The sequence below is a fragment of the Marmota flaviventris genome, chromosome 5 (genome assembly GCF_047511675.1).
Source record: "Marmota flaviventris isolate mMarFla1 chromosome 5, mMarFla1.hap1, whole genome shotgun sequence".
Taxonomy (NCBI): Eukaryota; Metazoa; Chordata; class Mammalia; order Rodentia; family Sciuridae; genus Marmota; species Marmota flaviventris.
In genome coordinates, this window is record NC_092502.1 from 68,934,880 (window position 1) to 68,953,183 (window position 18,304).

At 37.9% G+C, this 18,304-nt stretch overlaps 1 protein-coding gene across 8 annotated transcripts; it reads right to left on the minus strand.

Moving 5' to 3' along the window:
- Nucleotides 1–451: 451 nt before the first annotated feature.
- Rnf14 (ring finger protein 14) lies at nucleotides 452–17,710 on the minus strand. Of its 8 annotated transcripts, XM_071612281.1 has the most exons (11): nucleotides 17,589–17,710; nucleotides 16,869–17,084; nucleotides 15,642–15,748; nucleotides 15,015–15,188; nucleotides 13,597–13,758; nucleotides 12,420–12,571; nucleotides 6,947–7,474; nucleotides 5,844–6,072; nucleotides 5,303–5,475; nucleotides 2,460–2,590; nucleotides 452–1,837 (listed from the first exon to the last, which is right to left on the minus strand). In XM_071612281.1, the coding sequence occupies exons 5-11, from the start codon at nucleotides 13,748–13,750 to the stop codon at nucleotides 1,780–1,782; spliced, it is 1,425 nt and encodes a 474-aa protein (XP_071468382.1). In that variant the 5' UTR covers nucleotides 13,751–13,758; nucleotides 15,015–15,188; nucleotides 15,642–15,748; nucleotides 16,869–17,084; nucleotides 17,589–17,710; the 3' UTR covers nucleotides 452–1,779. The 8 variants fall into 8 exon arrangements, with proteins under 8 accessions (XP_071468382.1, XP_027783480.1, XP_027783479.1 ...); XM_027927679.2 differs by lacking the exon at nucleotides 16,869–17,084; XM_027927678.3 differs by lacking the exon at nucleotides 17,589–17,710 and having other exon boundaries at nucleotides 16,869–17,582.
- Nucleotides 17,711–18,304: the final 594 nt, after the last annotated feature.

Sequence of the window (18,304 nt, forward strand, 5' to 3'; positions counted from 1 at the left end):
TTTCTGAGTGGCTACTACTAAAAAATTCCAAATTATTCAATCACTTTTCTTAGGTATACAATGAATAATCATTTGTCAATTTCCATTTCTTATCACCAACTTATTCTTTAACTTCAGTTCTCATATAAAATGTGTTAAATGAAAGTCCATAAAACATAGCTGTTTAAACAAACATGAGCCTTAAAATCTAGGCTCAGTCACAAGCCCAGATAAGAAAAGAAAGTTCTATTCAGGACTTTCTTTTTCTCACTTTAAGAGCTATACCTGGGTACAGGGTTTTATGACCCCTTGGGTACAGGTGTAGCTCAGGGGCAAAGTGCATGCTAAGCATGCTTGAGGTCCTGGGTTCAACCTCTAGCACCAAAAAAGTAAAAAGTTATAATAGTTTTAAAATGTGATCAGTTGCCTCGATGATAGAACAAACAGCAGCAACTCTGTTCTAATTATAAGATGATTTTTAAAAACTATTTTTATTTTTAAGATTAAGCATCCTCATTGACAATCCAGAAACACACTTGCTGACTTTTTGGACATACACACCTAAAACAGTTAAAAGTGATTCCTCAATTTTCAATGACAAGGTAGAAGCAAAAACATGTTCACAAGCTGCAACTGAATTCTTCTATCCCTCTTTAAAAAATATATATATATATATATATTTAATTTGCTAAGCCACTCACCAAACCATAAGGAAAAACAATTTTCCAAAAAGCCAACAAAATCCAGAAATAGGAATCTAGGTATCAAGACAAAATTATCACCCAAAGCACTGCTGTTGCAAAAAAGCCAAATTCCCATAGCTCATTAGAGAAGACCTTTAAAAAGAACTCAGGTTAGGGCTGGAACTACAGTAATGTATATAGGTTCAAAAACCAGATAATTAAAGAACATTCAGCTTGTTCAGCTTGAGAATACATTAGGCTTTCTCTTGTTTCTGCAGAGGAAAATGTGTGCTGCTGGAATTAATATTAAAACTGTCCTTGCAACAGAAGGCAGGGGGAGGGTAAAAGGAGAAAATGTAGAACAAAAAGGTAAATCTAAGCTCTACTGCCCAGGAAAGTAGAATAGGGCTGAAATTCTCCCACATCAGTTTCATTACATTATAGATTTGGCTCAAAATCAGTGAATTATATATATCACTCATAAATATCAAGCCACCCACAGTGTTTGTGGTGCTGAAAAATATTTCTTAAATTATTATAAATTTCTAAATTCTAAAAAGCATCAATCAAAATAACACTGGGCCATCCAGTCATAGAGCAAAAAGCTTCCTCCAAAGAGAACTTAGCAGAAATTTCAGTTGGAAGGAATGTGAGTAATGTGGAGTGAATGGGATCAGGCTCTCAGTACGATTTTAATAAGGCTTCTACCCACCCCAGCTGTTAGGAGTACTGAGTGGGCTCCAACAGAATGTCTCAGAGGGATGCTTCTTGGAGACAGGTCTATATGTTTAATTCCTGACCCTTCTCCTTACCTAAAGCTTGGGGAAGAAAATAAATATTTACTTTTTAGTTAAAAAGAGCTTTGGGCATATTATATTATTTAATATTCTGTAATTTTCATTTTCTGAACCTTTGGCTTATAATTTTATCAATTTATGATACATGGAAAAATGTGTGAAGGTGCCATAATCAGTAGTACCAAATGAAAATATAAACTTTGCTCTTCCTTATCTTCTATGAATGCATGGTACCCTAAATATCCTGCAAAGTTACTTTGTACACTTGACAAGATTAGGGCAAACCATTCCATTTCCATATTATGAGCAGAAAGAGTTAACTAGTCTTCAATCTCATCTTCCCAAATATCTCCATTAACATCCACAGCATGGAACAACCTGGAAGCATAAAATAAGGTACATATTTAGGCACTTCAATAAAACTAAATGTAATGTTTTTTCTCCTCTCAAAACCACTTTCTGTACTGTTTTAATAACATCTGTGTATATCTTTTCTTCTTTTTAATCACTCCATAGAGGAGGGCTGACATCTGGGTCCCTCTCAGCAAGCTGCCTTAAAGTTAATAAGAATAGTTCTTTTAGCTACTTGTGGTGGTACATACCTATAATCCCAGCTACTCAGCAGGCCGAGGCATGAGGATCACAAGTTTAAGGCCAGCCTCAGCAATTTATCCTATCTTAAAATAAAGTAAAAAGGGCTGGGGGTGTGGTGTGGTTTAGTGACAGAGTGCTTGCCTATAATGTACAAGGCCCTGGGTTCAATCCTGAGCACCAGACAGACAACAATAACAACAAAATTGAGAGGAAAAAAAGTAAAGTATTTTCAGACAGTGTATATTCTCATTATTAAACTCACTTTCAAGAAACTAATATAAACATTTATTTGGAAAATGTAGTAGAATTCTCTAAGTCCGAGTACATAAGTAAAACATGAGATTTGTAGTCTGCAAATCAGGTACCAAAAAGTGCTGCTAAGTCTATGGATTCTGTGTATACATACCTGTTAAAACATGGGGAATCGGGATCAGTAAAATGTTTGTAAGGGTTTGCTCTAGATAGAGAACCCATGCAAATCCAGCAGAAATATTGCATACAGCCAGTACATGTCATCTTGTTACATCCATCTAACTTCTGGTGGGAAGGACAAAAAGAACATTATTAAGGATGTAAAAGCAAAAGTGAAAAACAAGTGCCAAAAAGATTCCATATAAAATTCTAGTTTTCTCCCTGTTTTCATATAGAATTGAAATATACAGGTAACACACCACTATTTAATGCTTACAATTTTGCATTACAAGTAAAATATAGAAAATATTTAGTAGGTATTCTACAAATAGATACTTAGCAAAATCGTTTTTTTTTTTTTAAATATTTTTAGTTGTTAATGGATCTTTATTTTATTTATTTATATGTGATGCTAAGAGTCGAACCCAGTGTCTCACATATCTTCTGATAAACGGTAGATACAAACCAAACATATATGACTATATATGTAATTACATATGACCATATATGATGATATATGTAGTTAGATTAACATTAAAATGTTTGGATTAAATGTTTAAGTTTTAAATTTTTACATAAACCTAAGTAAATATTTGGTATCGAGTCTTCCAACCTATTCTAGGGCTAAGGCATATCAGAAGTGATCAAATATAATGCCAGGTTCCTATGTGTGTGTATAAACACACACACACACACACACACACACACACACACACATATATATAAACTCAAACTGGAGAATATGTAATGACATCATTATTAACTAGAGAATCACCACTAGGTTCAGTTCAGATATAAAGGATTGGAACAGTAGTTATATTTTGACTTTAAAAGGTTAAAATTTTGGCAAGAAATAACAGATTTTTCTAATTATTTGACTCAGATTAATAGAAAAAAAATTTCTCTACTTTCTAAGTATATACTTGTTAAATGGGTATGCTGCTTTCCTGGGTAGTTTTGAGGAATAAGATGTGACATTTTTCCCTCTTGTAGTGGGGATTGAACTCAGGGCTGCACACATGCCAGGCAAGTGCTCTATCACTGACTTTTTTTTTTTTTTTTTAGTTTTCAGCAGACACAACATCTTTATTTTATTTTATATAGTGCTGAGGATCAAACCCAGCGCCCTGCACATACCAGGCAAGCGTGTTACCGCTTGAGCCACATCCCCAGCCCTCACTGACTTTTTAATGTTTTTATTTTTTTTGGTACCAGAGATTGAATCCAGAAGTGCTTAACCACTGAGCAACATCCTCCACCCTTGTTTATTTTGAGAAAGGGCCTTGCTAATTGCTAAGGCTGGCTTTGAACTTGCAATCCTCCTGCCTCAGTGTTCTGAGCTGTTGGGATTACAGACCTGAGCCACTGCTGCTGGCTCTTCCACTGCATTATAGCCCTGGTCCTTTATCTCACTTTGAGACAAGGTAATGCTAAATTGCCCAGGCTGGACTCAAAACTTGCACTCCTCCTGCATCAGCCTCAAGTAGCAGGTGCCAGTGTGCCTGGCCAGATGATGTTTTTTTTTTTTTTTTTTTTTTGCGGGGGGTAGTATGAGGGTAGAACCCAGGGACCCTCTACCACTGAGATGCATCCCTATCCCTTTTCACAGTGCTTTCTTATAGAGACAATTGTTCTCACAGTTTATCCACCTCAGAATTGAATCAGTTATGCTTTACCTATTATTTATTTTTTTTATTTTGAGACAGCATCTCACTAAGTTTCCAAGGCTGACCTCAAACTTGAGATCCTCTTGCCTCAGCCTCCTGAATAACTGGGAGTACAAGCATGTGCACCATACCCAGTCAGATATGATTTTTTAAAAGTTCAGAGGTAGTTAGTTGACTGTATCTCCAGTATGTCCTCCTCTAACTAGCTACAGTTTGAATAAGGTTTGTACCCTCCAAAACTCATGTTGGAGTTTAATTCCCATTGTGGAAACTTAATCTGACTATGGTGTTAGAGGTGGGCCTTTGGGAGAAGATTAGGATTAAAGTCATGGCGGGGAGACTGATTAGAAACTGATGAAATTATAAGATGAGAGACTACAGGAAACACACACTCCCTATCTCTTGCTATGTGATGGTCTGTAACTGTCTTGAGACTTTGCCAAAAAGAAGGCCCCTCAACGTTAGACCAGAACCTAAGCCAAAATAAACTCTTTTCTTTATAATGTATCCAATCTGGGGTAAATTAACAAGATAAAATGGACTAAAGCATAACCCATTCAATTCTGAGGTGGATATACTGTGAGAACAATTCTCTCTACAAGAAAGCACTGTGAAAGAGAAGTCTACATACGTTTCAGGTCAATAACAAACTCAGTGGAAGTGCACTGCTGTAAGTGCAGCTACTGGGAAATCTGAGGCAGGAGGATTACAAATTGAAGGCCAACCTGAGCAATTTAGCAATACCCAGTCTCAAAATAAATTAAAAATAGGGCTGGGAACATAGCCCAGTGGTACAACACTTGCTTAGTATACACAAGGTCGGGGCTGGGGTTGTGGATCAGAGGTAGAGCGCTCGTCTACCATGCGTGAGACACTGGGTTCGATCCTCAGCACCACATAAAAATAAAATAAAGATATTGTGTTCACCTATAACTAAAAAATAAATATTTTTTAAAAAAAGTATACACAAGGTCTTTGGTTTAATACCTAGCACTGCAAAAATAATAAAACAAAGTCAATAACATTGTTAATAGTCAAATTTGCATTTTCTAAGTAAGAAAGCTTAGTAAATACTAAATTGTATTTGTTTATTAACTCATAAAATTGACTAATAATAATGATGACATGTTTTCAAATCTGTTTGCCTCCAAGTCTGATACAAAACATTCACCTGTATGGGAGTCCCACAACATGGGCAACTCTTTGAGTTCTTTTCCAGCCACTCTTTACTTTCCATTTCTTCCAGGGCCTTCTGAATCACCCTCTTACCATACCTCTGTTCCAAAAATCTTTTATTAGCTTCATCTGCTTGCAGGTACTCATTTCGTAAATCTATTAATTTCTCTAGAAAGCGAAATAGAAAATAAACTTTTATACTACTTTGAATGCTAAAAATCTTTTAAATAAATGGCCATACTCTTTGACTGAAACATTTCATATCCTGCCTCTGCTTTCTTTTTTGCCCTTAGCACCTACCATTACCTAATATCCTTATTTATTTAGTTTGCCTGTTACTTCCACTAGAATGCAAGTTCCATGAAGGCAGAAATTTTGTCTCTCTGGTCACTGCTACATGCCCAGAGCCCAGGGCAGTTACTGACACAGAAAGATATATCGGATGAATACTTCTAAATATAAAAGAATTGAAGCCATATAGCCTTGGTGGAGAAGGGGTAAAGGATACGGGGCCTGAATTCACAGTTACAACATACCTGCAGTTACCTTACATGGAGAGACCCCATGATAGGTCAACCTACACAAGGTACAGAAGGCAAAATTGCAGCTGGAGCAGATGCCCATGGTACAGCCAGGCTCCTGCATCACAGGCAGCTGGCAGCATGGGCGGGGACAGTATACAACATCTGCCATCAGGTCCAAGGTGGACTGGAGGAGAAGGCGGTCATAACGGGCAAATAACTCTGCTTCCACTAGCTCTTTGACCTGAAGGGAAATATAAAACACCATAGGTTTAATAATTCCTTAACCAGTTCTGATCCCAAGGAGATTCTTAGAATGCTGGTATAAATTAGATGGGCACAGAAATTGAAACCTCTATCCTCCTTCAGAATAAACCAATAGGCAATGGTCTCTATCTTGACTGAATGGTGGTAGCATGGATCTACACATTTGTCAAAACTAATCAAACCATACAATTTAAATGGGTATCTCTTATTGTAAATAAAATTATGCCTTAAAATTTTATTTTAAAAACAAAGAAAATAAAAACAAGTAGGATGACTTATGCTAAAGTCTATGAATGATTCCAAAGGATGTCCCCTTCAGATCCTAATCTCACCCCAGTAAAGGCTAGTGATTCCAAGGTTGATAGAATCCTAGCAGATACACAAAGTAAGCAATTATGAATTACTTCATAATTCCTTGAACACTTCTCATTGTCTAAGACTGCCCATTCCAAGGCCAAAAAAGGTAGCATTTACATTTGCTTAAATGGTAGATTAAGATCATAACAGCTTTTCCGCTCCCCACAAGTACTAGGGATTGAACCCAATGGTGATTTACCACTGAGCTCTATCCCCACATCCACAGCCCTTTTTAAAAATTTTAAAACAGGGTCTTGCTAAGTTGCTAAGGCTGGCCTTGGACTTGTGATCTGCCTGCCTCAGCTGAGTTGCTGGTGTGTGCCACTGTGCCTGGCCAAACTATATAGCATTCTTAATGGATACAGTGAAACAACTTGTGTGCTTGTTCCAAGGCCTTAGATTGCCCCATGAGCTAGCTATCAAGGAAGTCCCTGAGAAGAAGTCTTCTTCTGTGAAAGGTAATTAGGAGGCAACCATTAGCAAAGTCAAGTTACCTGACCAGGAGTGGCCACTGAAGGACACTTTGGTTCTGGGCAATTGAGGCATTGGACTTGGCCATCTTTTATCTGGATTTCAAAGTAGTCCTTCAGACAGGCTTTACAGTACACATGCCTACATTCCAAGAAGTACATGCACTCACTACCCAACTTCTCACAGAAACAAATATTGCACAGGAACAATTTACTATTAAAGCATTTCATCTGCTGAGCTTGATCAAAGTCCAAGATTTCCTGGATCAGACTTGACAATGATTCCACATCCTGTACAGCTCTTTCATCCACAACTTCCTCTTGGTCTACATCAGATCCAGTAGCTCCTCCAAACTCTAGTTCTGTGTTGGAAGAGGCCTGAGCCGTCCTTCTCTGCATTTTTTTCTGAGAGCCCATCTTGAGCTCAAAAGGAGAGACAATGTTCAGGTATGCTAGGGTGTCTTCCTTAAGAAACTGCATCCAGGCAAACAGGACCACGCTGCCTCGGTGCTCTTCCCACAGGTTGTCTAAGTGCTTGCAGAGAGCAGAGAGCTAGGAAAAAGCACATGAAAATTCTGTTGAGTTTGGAAAGAAGAAGCTGCTATCAATTCTTTGATCTCTCTTGGAATATTTTTAATTTGTAAGTTAGGCCCTCACACTTCCTAACATAATGTTTATTGCTATAATAAACTGTGCTACAGAACAGTATCAACATTCTTATTGAAGCACTCATATTCAGCAACATGAGCCACAACAGTATACCAAGTCCTAAGTTAGAAGTACCAGGAAAGAGGGCTGGGGTTGTGGCTCAAGGGAAGAGCACTCGCCTAGCATGTGTGAGGCACTGGGTTCAATCCTCAGCACCACATAATAAAATAAAGGTGTCCACCTACAACTAAAAACATATAAAAAAGAAGTACCAGGAAAACAGGAGAAATGGCAAAATTCCATATGATGTAAACAAGATTTACATTTTACAGCTGAAATGAAGGATTTTTTTTTTTTTATTCTTTGATTTTGGTTTATACTTTATACCTTTATGCAGAAGAAAGAGATCTAGTTCTACAACAAACTATTTCTTTTCTTTTGGGAATCCTAGCCCTGTAGGTATTCTGGAATTATGGTTAGAAAAAGAACAGTTAAAAAATATCATCCAGGACTGGGGATGTGGCTCAGTGGTAGAGGGCTTGCCTAGCAAGCCTGAGGCCCTGGGTTTGATCCACAGCACCACAAAACATAATCATTCAAGAAAGAAAGAATAATCTTTTCAATAAATGATGACGGCGGGGCTGAAGTTGTAGCTCAGTGGTAGAGCACTTGCCTAGCACATGTGAAGCACTGGGTTTGATCCTTAGCACCATATAAAATAAATAAATAAAAATATTGCATTCATCTACAACTAAAAATGCATTAAAATAAAATAAATAGTGATAGCAAAATTGAATATTTACATGCAGAAGGATAAAACCAGACTCTTATCTCTCACCAGTTTGAAAAACTAAAACCATAAATGTAACACCTAAAACTATGAAACTACTACAGAAAACATACGAGAAATGCTTCAGACCACTGGAACGAGCAGGGCCTTTTTGGATAAGACCCTAAAAGCTTAGGAAACAAAAGCAAAAATGAACAAATGAGATTACTGCAAACTAAAAAGCTTGTGCACAGCAAAGGAAATAATCATCAAATTAGGAGACAACCAATAGTATGGAGAAAGTATTTGTAATGTATACATCTGACAAGGGTTGATCCAGAATACATAAGAAACTCCAAAAACTCAATAGCAAAAACAAACAAAACAAACAAAAAATCTCCACCAAGTAACTTGATTTAAGTAATCTGGGCAATAGGAGACTAGAGGTATAGCTCTGGGATAAGAGCGCTAATTTAGCATGCACAAGGCTCTGGTTTCAATCCCCAGGACTGCAAAAAGACTAGCGGAGGAGCAGAGAGGAATAGACCTAAGTAGATATTTCTCAAAAAAAGAATACAAATGGCTAACAAGGTATTTTAAAAAATGTTCAACATGACTAATCAGGGGAAGTGCAAACCAAAATCAGAATGAGATATCACCTCATTCCAGCAAGCACAGTTATAAAAAACAAGTGCTGACAAGGATGTGGAGAAAAGTGAACCCTTGCACACTGTTGGTGAGAAAGTAAACTAGTACAGCCAATATGGAAAACCGTATGGAGGTTTCTCAAAAATTAAACACAGAACTATAATCTGATCCAGTAATCCCACTACTGGGTATATATCCAAAGAAAATAAAATCAGTATGTCAAAGAGATATGGGAGTATCTTCACTCCCATATTAATTGCAGCACTATTTACCATAGCCAAGAAGTGGACTAAACAATCATCAATGGATGAGTGGATAAGGAAAATGTAGTACATTTATATAACAGAATACTATTCAGACATAAAAGGATCTCCAACCATGTAACTGGAAATCATTAAGTGGAATAAGACAGGTACAGAAAGACAAGTACTACATGATCTCGATCATATCTGGAATACAGAAAAGTTAATCTCATAGAAGTGGAGAGTATAATGGTTGCTACCAGAAGCTGGGGAGAAAAAAGGAGAAGGAAGACTGGGGAATAGTTGATTAATAGGTACAAAGTTACAGTTATATAGGAGCAAAAAAATTCTGGGTGCTATTGCACAGTAAAGTGACTACAGATAACAAAAATATTTATAAAGAAAAAAGGAAGGATGTTAAATATTTTCATCATAAAGAAATTATAAATACTTGAGAAGACAGATATTTACCTCAACTTAAACTTATATACGTAGGTATGTAATGTAAACATACATAATGCATGCATTAAAATATCACATATCCCATAAATACAATAAATCTTTATGCTTTTATATGTCAGATAGAGAATAAATTTAGAAAATAAAAATACCACCCAAGTTTTAAAGTTTATTCTAACTCAAAAAGTTAGAAGTTAAAAGTTAAGTCCTCTCAGAAAGTCAATTCATCTGAAGGATTTACTAGCAGACTTCAACCTTAGAGCTTGTTTTTCAGATTTACAAGCTACTTTTAATTAAGCAATCTGGGCTTACATCAGATCCTGATTAATAGAGGGAAGTGACTAATACTGACCTTGGACATAACTACAAGCCCTCAATATGGTTTGGCTGCCATAGAGTAAGCTTACGCTTTCTAAACTAAGCAACCAAAGTTAAACTATTTTGTCTTTTTCTCTTTAAAAAATGGTCTGTTCAATTTGAAAGGCAAATATAAGAGGATTTTCCATTAAAAACGTAAAATATTTGTAAGTGGAGCTCAGGAATTATAAGCTGCTTTTCCTTTTTTAGGTAAACACTCAAAAATAAGTCTTCCAGATGGCAAACAAATGTTATAAATTTAAACAAGTCAAAAAGGACCACATTTTCTGTTCTTTGCTCTGCACAGTGCTACTGACTAAACCCCATGCAGGTAAAATCTTATATACTTATTGGTGAGATAAGATTGGACAACTAATACTATTTCACATTTGTTTGAAGATGCTTATAATATCACTCATGCTTTTGAGAAATGTGCTAACATCTATAAAATGTAATAAATACTTAAAAGGGAAGCTCTGTATGCTGTGTGAGTCACCAAGTCCAATAAAAAACCCATTCTTTGGCCATCCCTTTTTCTTCTCCAGTCCCTTCTCAAAAGACAGGGATGCATGTTAATGTTAATGTGAAAGGGAAAGGGGAAGACAGTGGAAAAGAGCAAGAGAGAGAGACCATGTGTGTTTACATTGGAGGAAGAATAATGGAAATACCAGAAAACTAAATCCACTTCTTGAATCCTATCTACCCACCCCAATTCAATGAATAACAACAGGTCCATGTGTCAACTTCACTATCAATAGGTAAATTCATAATGCCATGGAGTCAGGTTGCAGCAACAAATGAGAAATGAACCATGAAAGAATCTAAGAGACCAACTAAAATTTCAATTATATGCATAAGAATTTGATAAAGAATCATACTGTAATTTTAGCTGTAATACAAAAAATGAACAATCCTCCTCCTCTGCAGCCCCCAACAGGTCAGCATTAAGTATGCTAGAATCTGAAACTACCACTAGACAGTTAACCTGTCCTGTTTGCATGTGTGTACATGCATAAATGCATGAAAGTCAAATATCAAGAGCTCTCTGGAGAAATGAAACTATAAATATCTACAATAATCTGGTCATTTATCAGTGATCTAAATGTCCAATAGTCTTTATCTTCCTGGGCAAATACTCAGCTGTCTTGCATGTACTGGCTCTGGTACAGATACTACAATGCAAAGTAATATACCTTTTTATTCTACATGTATTATCTTTTATAGAGTTAATTTTTTCAAAACCATAATCTCAATTTTGCAAAAGCAATTTCATCTAAAAGATTAGACTGGTGGGTAGGGAAATGAAAATTATATGTTTAAAAACTAAGGAGCTAGGGCTGGGGTCATGGCTCAGTGGTTTAGCACTTGCCTAGCACATATGAGGCTCTGAGTTTGATCCTCAGCATCACATAAAAATAAATAAAGCATTGTGTCCATCTATAACTTTAAAAACTTAAAAAATTTAAAAATATAAGGAACTATTCCTTGAGATCAGCAACTCTGACAGGTTTTGTCTTAATAAATACCAATCTTTATCATGACCTCGAGAAAAGTAGCTCTTATTGATCCATTATGTCCCAGAATATATGTTTATCAAGAGTTCAGGTTGAAGAAGTGCATGAAGGCTTCAAACATAAATGATAAAGAGAAGAAAATGCTAATTACCTGATTTAATTAATACATACTGTTTACATTTGTTGAAATATCACACTGCAGCCTATAACTATGTATAATTAAGAAAAGAAAAAAGAATTGAGGATGTTACTAGAAAAGAATATATAACCCAGAGGGAATAAAGGCTCTCAACAAAAGGTCTCAAACTTTAATGAGATCTCTACAAGAACTGTACACGTTTCTATTTGTGTACATTTACAACTAAATGATACTAGTCAATAATTATTGATTAATATATAGATTTTTAGGAAGAAAATCGCTTGGTATATTTACTCAAGAAATTCTCTTATTATAGCTACCTTAGCTCAATTTTCAGTCCTAATTACATCTTTCATTTAAGGAATGTATTTTAAAAACTAAGAAAAAAATATCAACATCTATGAAAAACGAGGACCTTATAGTCTCCATTACAATAGAGATTAAATTTAAAAATAGTAAGACAAGAAACAATATACTTGATTAAAACTTATTACCATTGCAATTCATGATTAATCACTTCAGTTACTGCCATTCCTTTTTAAAACACCAAACATTTTCAATTCATTAACATTAGGATTCATGAAGGCAAGTGGGAAAAAATTACAAAATCAAAGTCATTTGTTCTTCATGCACTGAATTCAAGATCATCAAAGTAGTCTTCAATTAAAGATGATTTTGTAAGGTTCTAAAATGGATAGGAGAAATTAAGTTTTGGGTCTACCTGAGTTGGTGACAGCCATTTGCCACTAAGTGTGAATGAAGGTGGGGAGGAGGATGGATAATCTGGTGGCAGTTCAAAGTTCAGCACAAGTGGAGGCAGAAAGCAAATGGTGTATTCAAAGCCACTAGTCTGGAGACACTCATTTGAATTGCCTGAACCAAAAACAAAGATTAGAAAGGATCAGTTGATCAACACTTGAGTGTCCATTATTGTTGAGCAGTGCTCAAGAAAGATTAATGCTTTAGTTGAGGGAATAAAAACCCTCCCCCAAAGCACTTTCTATTCCCTAATTTTAACTTCATAGCCACCACTTAAAAAAAAAAATCTTCTAAGCCCTCAAGAAATCTACTAAGCACCATGAAATGTGTAATGAAGACATATAACATATTATTACATAACACTTCTCAGTACATTTCCTAACATTAATAATCAATGTTTTGTTTTGTTGTTGGTTATAGTAGACAATTAAAGATGTAATCCAAAGAAAAAGATGTTTATTTCTATCAAACAACCATGACTTTCTTAGACTAGGATGTGCCAAATATCCACAAATCACAGTTGAGAATGTTTGTGCCAGCACAATGATCTCCAGCTTGAGGACCTGTTAAAGCACACAACACTCTCACAACCAAAGTTTCATTTAAATAATCACTTGTTCTTTATTCAATATCCCTAGAGTAGAAACATTTTGAGAAAGCATGCATCAAGGTCTTCTGTGTTTGTATCAAAAGCAGCAGTTTTGTCTTTTTGAAGCAAACAGCCACAGAGTAACAGGATATGTCACTTGTTTATGATAGCTGAAATGATTCTGGAAACCAAATAGTATCAACAACCACCATGGTACTTAAAGGCTTTCCCAAGTTTTACAGGTATATTCTTTCGTTTTCTCTTTGATTATCTCTATTAAACTATCAGTGACTCACGGCTGTAAACTGCTAGTTAGAAGACAGAATGCATGAAATATGCAGGATAATACCTCAATCCAGTGGTCAAAAGGCAGAATGAAATTACAAACTGCTTATCTCCCATTTTTTAAAAATAGAAACATGCATCTGTACTACTACCATCTATCACTAATGCCTAGAAACACACAATGACAAATAGTTTAGAGTACACTAAACATTTGAGAGTAATCTTTATTTAGAAAAATCTGTGTAAGAGAATATTATTAACTAACCGCTCACAAATATCTTGAAATTTTGTGGCAAATCCAAATAGATCCTGGTTTCTCCACCTTGGACAGACTCTGCTTTTCTAAATTCATCTCCATCATAAATACTCGCCAGGGCCAGCAATTCATCCTCCTGAGCTTCTCGGTCTTCTGACGACATTTAATGTTCTGAAGAATTGAAGATAATCGTTCAAATCAGTTAAGAATAGAAATTATACAGAGTTGGGGAAAGTTTAATAGTACATAAAACAAAAAGTTCCTCACAAATAACTACAAAGGATTAATCAATACTCTCACTTTTCTATTAAACTAAAAACGACAGCCATATCTAGCATTCTACTAGCTTTGCAATAAAATCTTTTTTAAAAAGGGTGCTTATTGTGCTTCCAATTGTTGACCTTATCAGTTAGGTATCATGACTGATTCAGGGGGGAAAAGCACAATTAAAAAAAAAAATTCAAAAGGACAAATAAAGCTGGAAATATAGCTTAGTGATAGAATTTCAGCTTATCATGAATGAGATCCTGAGTTCAATCCTCAGCATTGCAAAACAATAAAATAAAGGACAAAGTGCAATCTACTTTGACTTATCCACTGAACTTAGCAAAACCTTGTTCACCAAAAGGACTGGAAAGAATATCTGATATGCATCTTAAACTTTTATTGTGAGGAGACTGTGTTGTGTATTATAGAATATTTAACAGCATCCCCTGACCTGTACCCACTAGATGCCAATAGTGCACCCCCTCCAAGTTGTGACACTCAAAAATATCTCCAGATGGGGAGTAAAATTGCTCCCAAATGAGAAAACTCTGTTCTAGATAATGTTACAGACATAGACACTATATAAGAAAGTTAGACAACTGAGCAAGCAGCAAAATAATAGATTTCTGAAACAATACCAAATTCCAGATAATTAAATGGGGAAAATATGCAATGAGAATCTATAAAATTACTTTAATAAAAACAAAAATATTACCATCTTGTCAATTAAAATGTTGTATGTAACTACAGTTGTTCCCTCTCAACTACAAACTTGTTTCATTGACATGTACAAAAGTGAAAGGTTAGGACTTGGTTTTACAGATTATAAAAGTTGACACTGTAGCTGGTGATGTAACTCAGTAATAGAACTTGCCTAGCATGTGTGAAGCCCTGAGTTCAATCCCCAGTACCAAAAAAAAAAAAAAAAGGGCTGGGGATGTAGCTGACTGATAAAGCACTCACCCTAGCATGTGTGAAGGCCCTGGGTTTGATCCCAGCACCATGACACAAAACGGTGACACCAAAAAATTTAAACAAAATCATTTAAAATATTCCATTTTCTAGTTATGTATTTTTTCCAACAAATGCTAATGGCTCTGTTTAAACTGCATCCCTTATCTAAGGCACAGTGACATGTTCTATTTGAGGTCAGTTAGTACCTGTTAATAACAACCAGAAGAAAATGATATTAACACTGCAGTCTGAATTTCAGTTCTGTTTGGAATTTGTGCAAATCCCATTTATTCTCCAGCCAGTGGAGCTGAGACTGCTGAAGCTGGGTAAGAGGCCAAGATGTGGGACTCATATTAGATATACTATAGAAATCCTGCCATCTGCAGAAAAGAAATATGAAAGATGGTGTTAGGACCCTGTCCAAATTTAAGTTCTGAATTTTCATTATGACTACTTATGTCAAACACAACCTAATATATGGCCAATCCTAATTTACAGCTGCATAGTACTCTCCCACAACAGACTGAATCAGGTGGTTAAAGGGGCAATTGCGTGTTCTGCAGCAATGACAGAGGCCTTCTTATCTCACTGCACTCAGCCCAGAGAGGAATACAAGGTCATATGAAAGACAAGATACATGCCCCACAACAAACATCTTCCTACATTTGTTTTTTATTTTTCTCTCCTTCTTCTATTCATTTAACTCCCCATCCCCCTCCAGTTTTTCCTTTCTCCTATACATGAATTAACCTTGGCAGTGACATTCAAGGTTAGCTCAATGTCGATGGCAGGATAATATTTTAAAACAAGAGAACACATACATGCATACATACACTTTTTAAGTTTTATTCTAAATGCTTTAGAGTCAGACTTCTAAACTGGGGTCCACAAGAAGGGAAGTGTATTCCAAAGATGGGTTATGGAGAATCCAATGAGTACCCTGAAATAATATGAAAAACACTGTATGAAACCATAATTTTAAAACCAGATTCTCAGCCAGTTTCGGTGGTGCAGGCCTCTAATTCAGTACATGAGACTGAGGCAGGAGGACCACGACTTCAAAGCCGGCTTCAATAACTTAGTGAAGCCCCTAAGCAACTTAGTGAGAACCTTTCCCTAAATATAAAAAGGGCTGGTGATGTGGCTCCATGGTTAAGGAGCCCCCTGGGTTCAAACCCAGTACTAAAAACAAAAAGCAGATTCTCAGATGTGTGACTTCCAGATAGGACAAGAATAATATTCAGAATCAATTTTCATTTATTGAGCATCTACTATGTACTATGTTGGATCCTTCTGCATGACTTTTAAATCTTCAACAATTTTACCAGGTGATAACAGGATTAAGCAAGCTTTTTGGTTCTTTCCATTAAAATATGTATAGATGATATGAAAAATGAGCTTATAGTTTTAGGTTACTGTTCTCCATCTTGTCTGCACATTAGACTCTCCTAAGGAGCTACTTTTGAAAATCCCAAAATCCAGGCTATACTCAAGGGCAACTGAATCAGGCCTCTAATTCTCCAAGCTGTCCAGGTGATTCCAATATGCAGTCAGGGCTGAAAACCTGTACTCTTAAGATGTACTTCCCTTCAATAGTTCTCATGACCTAGCACACTAGACTTCAGCTGCTTAAGTTGCCAGTGGAAATTAGGGCCCATTTTCTACTGATTCCATCCCCTCATCATCCGAGGCCCAATCCAAAAGCCCTTATTCCACTCAGCACTTTCCAAACAGACACCATGTCTTTCTTTAAAATGCAAACATTATGACATTGTCACATCCCACCTGATGTTACAGTAGCTGATGAATTTGCACTTCCTCTCCTACTAGTCTGTAAAGGGAGAAGACCAAATCTTTCATCTGTGTACTCGTCATCTAGTAGTGCTTTGCATTAAACACTGGAAAATTATAAATGGATCGGGGTGATACGCAGTGTACTGGAACTAGGGGATCTAGGGGCATGGTGTTCTGTGACCACTCTGCCACATCCCACTAGAAGCAGGAAGTTGGGTCAGTCGTCACAATAACATTAAGAACAGTAACAATTAGTGAACTCTCACCGTGTCAGGCGTTGTGCTAAGCCCTTTCAATGCATTAACTGATGCTGAGTTCCACAACCACATGAAGCAAGTCCTATTACTATATCCATTACACAAATAAGAAAAATCACAGCGTAGGTTGACTTTCTGGCCCAAGGTCACACAGTTACTAAAGAACTAAATCTGGATTCACAACGCCCGGTTTCTTCATCTGTAACACGGGAGCAACAAGAAACCCTGGCGCCAACAGACAAGAGATAATTCAAAGTTTAATATTAGTTGTGGCAAACCGGAAACCGCTACAGCAGTGAGGGAAGCCCCTCCTCCGCCGGCTTTCCCTACAGCCTCAAAAATGCTACTCATTCTTCCAGGTCACAGCGTGCAGACTCCAGCCCTGCAGTCAGCCCCGCTCCGGGCTCAGCGGGTCGCTGCCGGTCTCCACTGCTGGCCACCCGGCGTGCAGAGCTGTTTGTGCAACTCAGCAACTACCCGAGGCAGGCCCAAGCCGAGCTGCCTGCCCAGGGCCAGAAAAAGAGCTCGCTGTGCGGCCGGGCGCGGAGAGGGCCCGCCCAGGGCGTCCCGAAGGAGCAGGGCCTGGACCTTCCTCTTCCTCCTAAGCGTCCCAGTGGGCGTCGGGCCAGGCTGCCGGGTCCCAGGTCTGCGAGCCTCGGGCCGGCTGAACAGGCCCGGCCCGGCCACCAGTCTCTGCCTCGCGCGCCCAGAGCGCGGTCCCCTCCGTACCTTCCGGCCGCCCCGCCGTGCCGGGCCCGACAGTTCCGCTCTCCGCCCTTGCCCGGGGCCCCCGCACCACCACTCGCCGGCCAGGCCTAGAGACGCCCAGCTCAACCAGCGCACCGCCTCTTCCGTTTTTAGAGCTGTCAGCTGAGCTGGGCGGATACGGCAGGGCGGCAGCGGGCGTGGGGACTGCTCTGCGCAGCCTCCGGGACCATCCCGGTTTCCTGTGCGCCCTCCGCAGGCCATAGGCGGCGCTGCAGGCGAGCCAGCTGTTCCCAGCACCACCTCGTGTGCTTCTAGAGTCGATACAAATGCAGGTTCGGGGAACATCTTGGTCAGGGGACTCCTTTCAGTAGTTGTGGTTGGGGGCCGTGAATTAGAATGTTTACCAGTTCCTAGACATGAACTCCAGTCCGTGGTCCACTTGGAGTAGAGTCCCACAGCAATACTAGACCTGCGCCTCCAGGAGGACTAGGCAAGCCTCCCACCCACCCAACTACCTTCTGAGAATCGCTGCCCATCTTTCTCGCACCTCCAGTATGAAAGCATTGACTTGTTGCTCATTACAGTGCTAACTACCACATTTATTAAGCAGTTGAATGCTTCAAGCATCGTATGGTTTTATGTACATTTTCTCCACATTTAAACTTTTTTGATTTAAGTATCATTTGTAGAATTTGTAGAATAACATTAAACAGAGACATGAGGTGGGAGGGAAAGGG

Bases quoted from the DNA above. Each gene is read 5' to 3' on its own strand.
- Rnf14 (XM_027927681.2), bottom strand. From the start codon at position 13,750: ATGTCGTCAGAAGACCGAGAAGCTCAGGAGGATGAATTGCTGGCCCTG. The intron at 12,572-13,596 runs GTTAGTTAATAA...TTTTTGGTTCAG, and splicing joins TTTCAAGATATTTGTGAGCG to GCAATTCAAATGAGTGTCTC. The intron at 5,476-5,843 runs GTATGTTGTAAC...TTCGCTTTCTAG, and splicing joins TCCATGTAAGGTAACTGCAG to AGAAATTAATAGATTTACGA.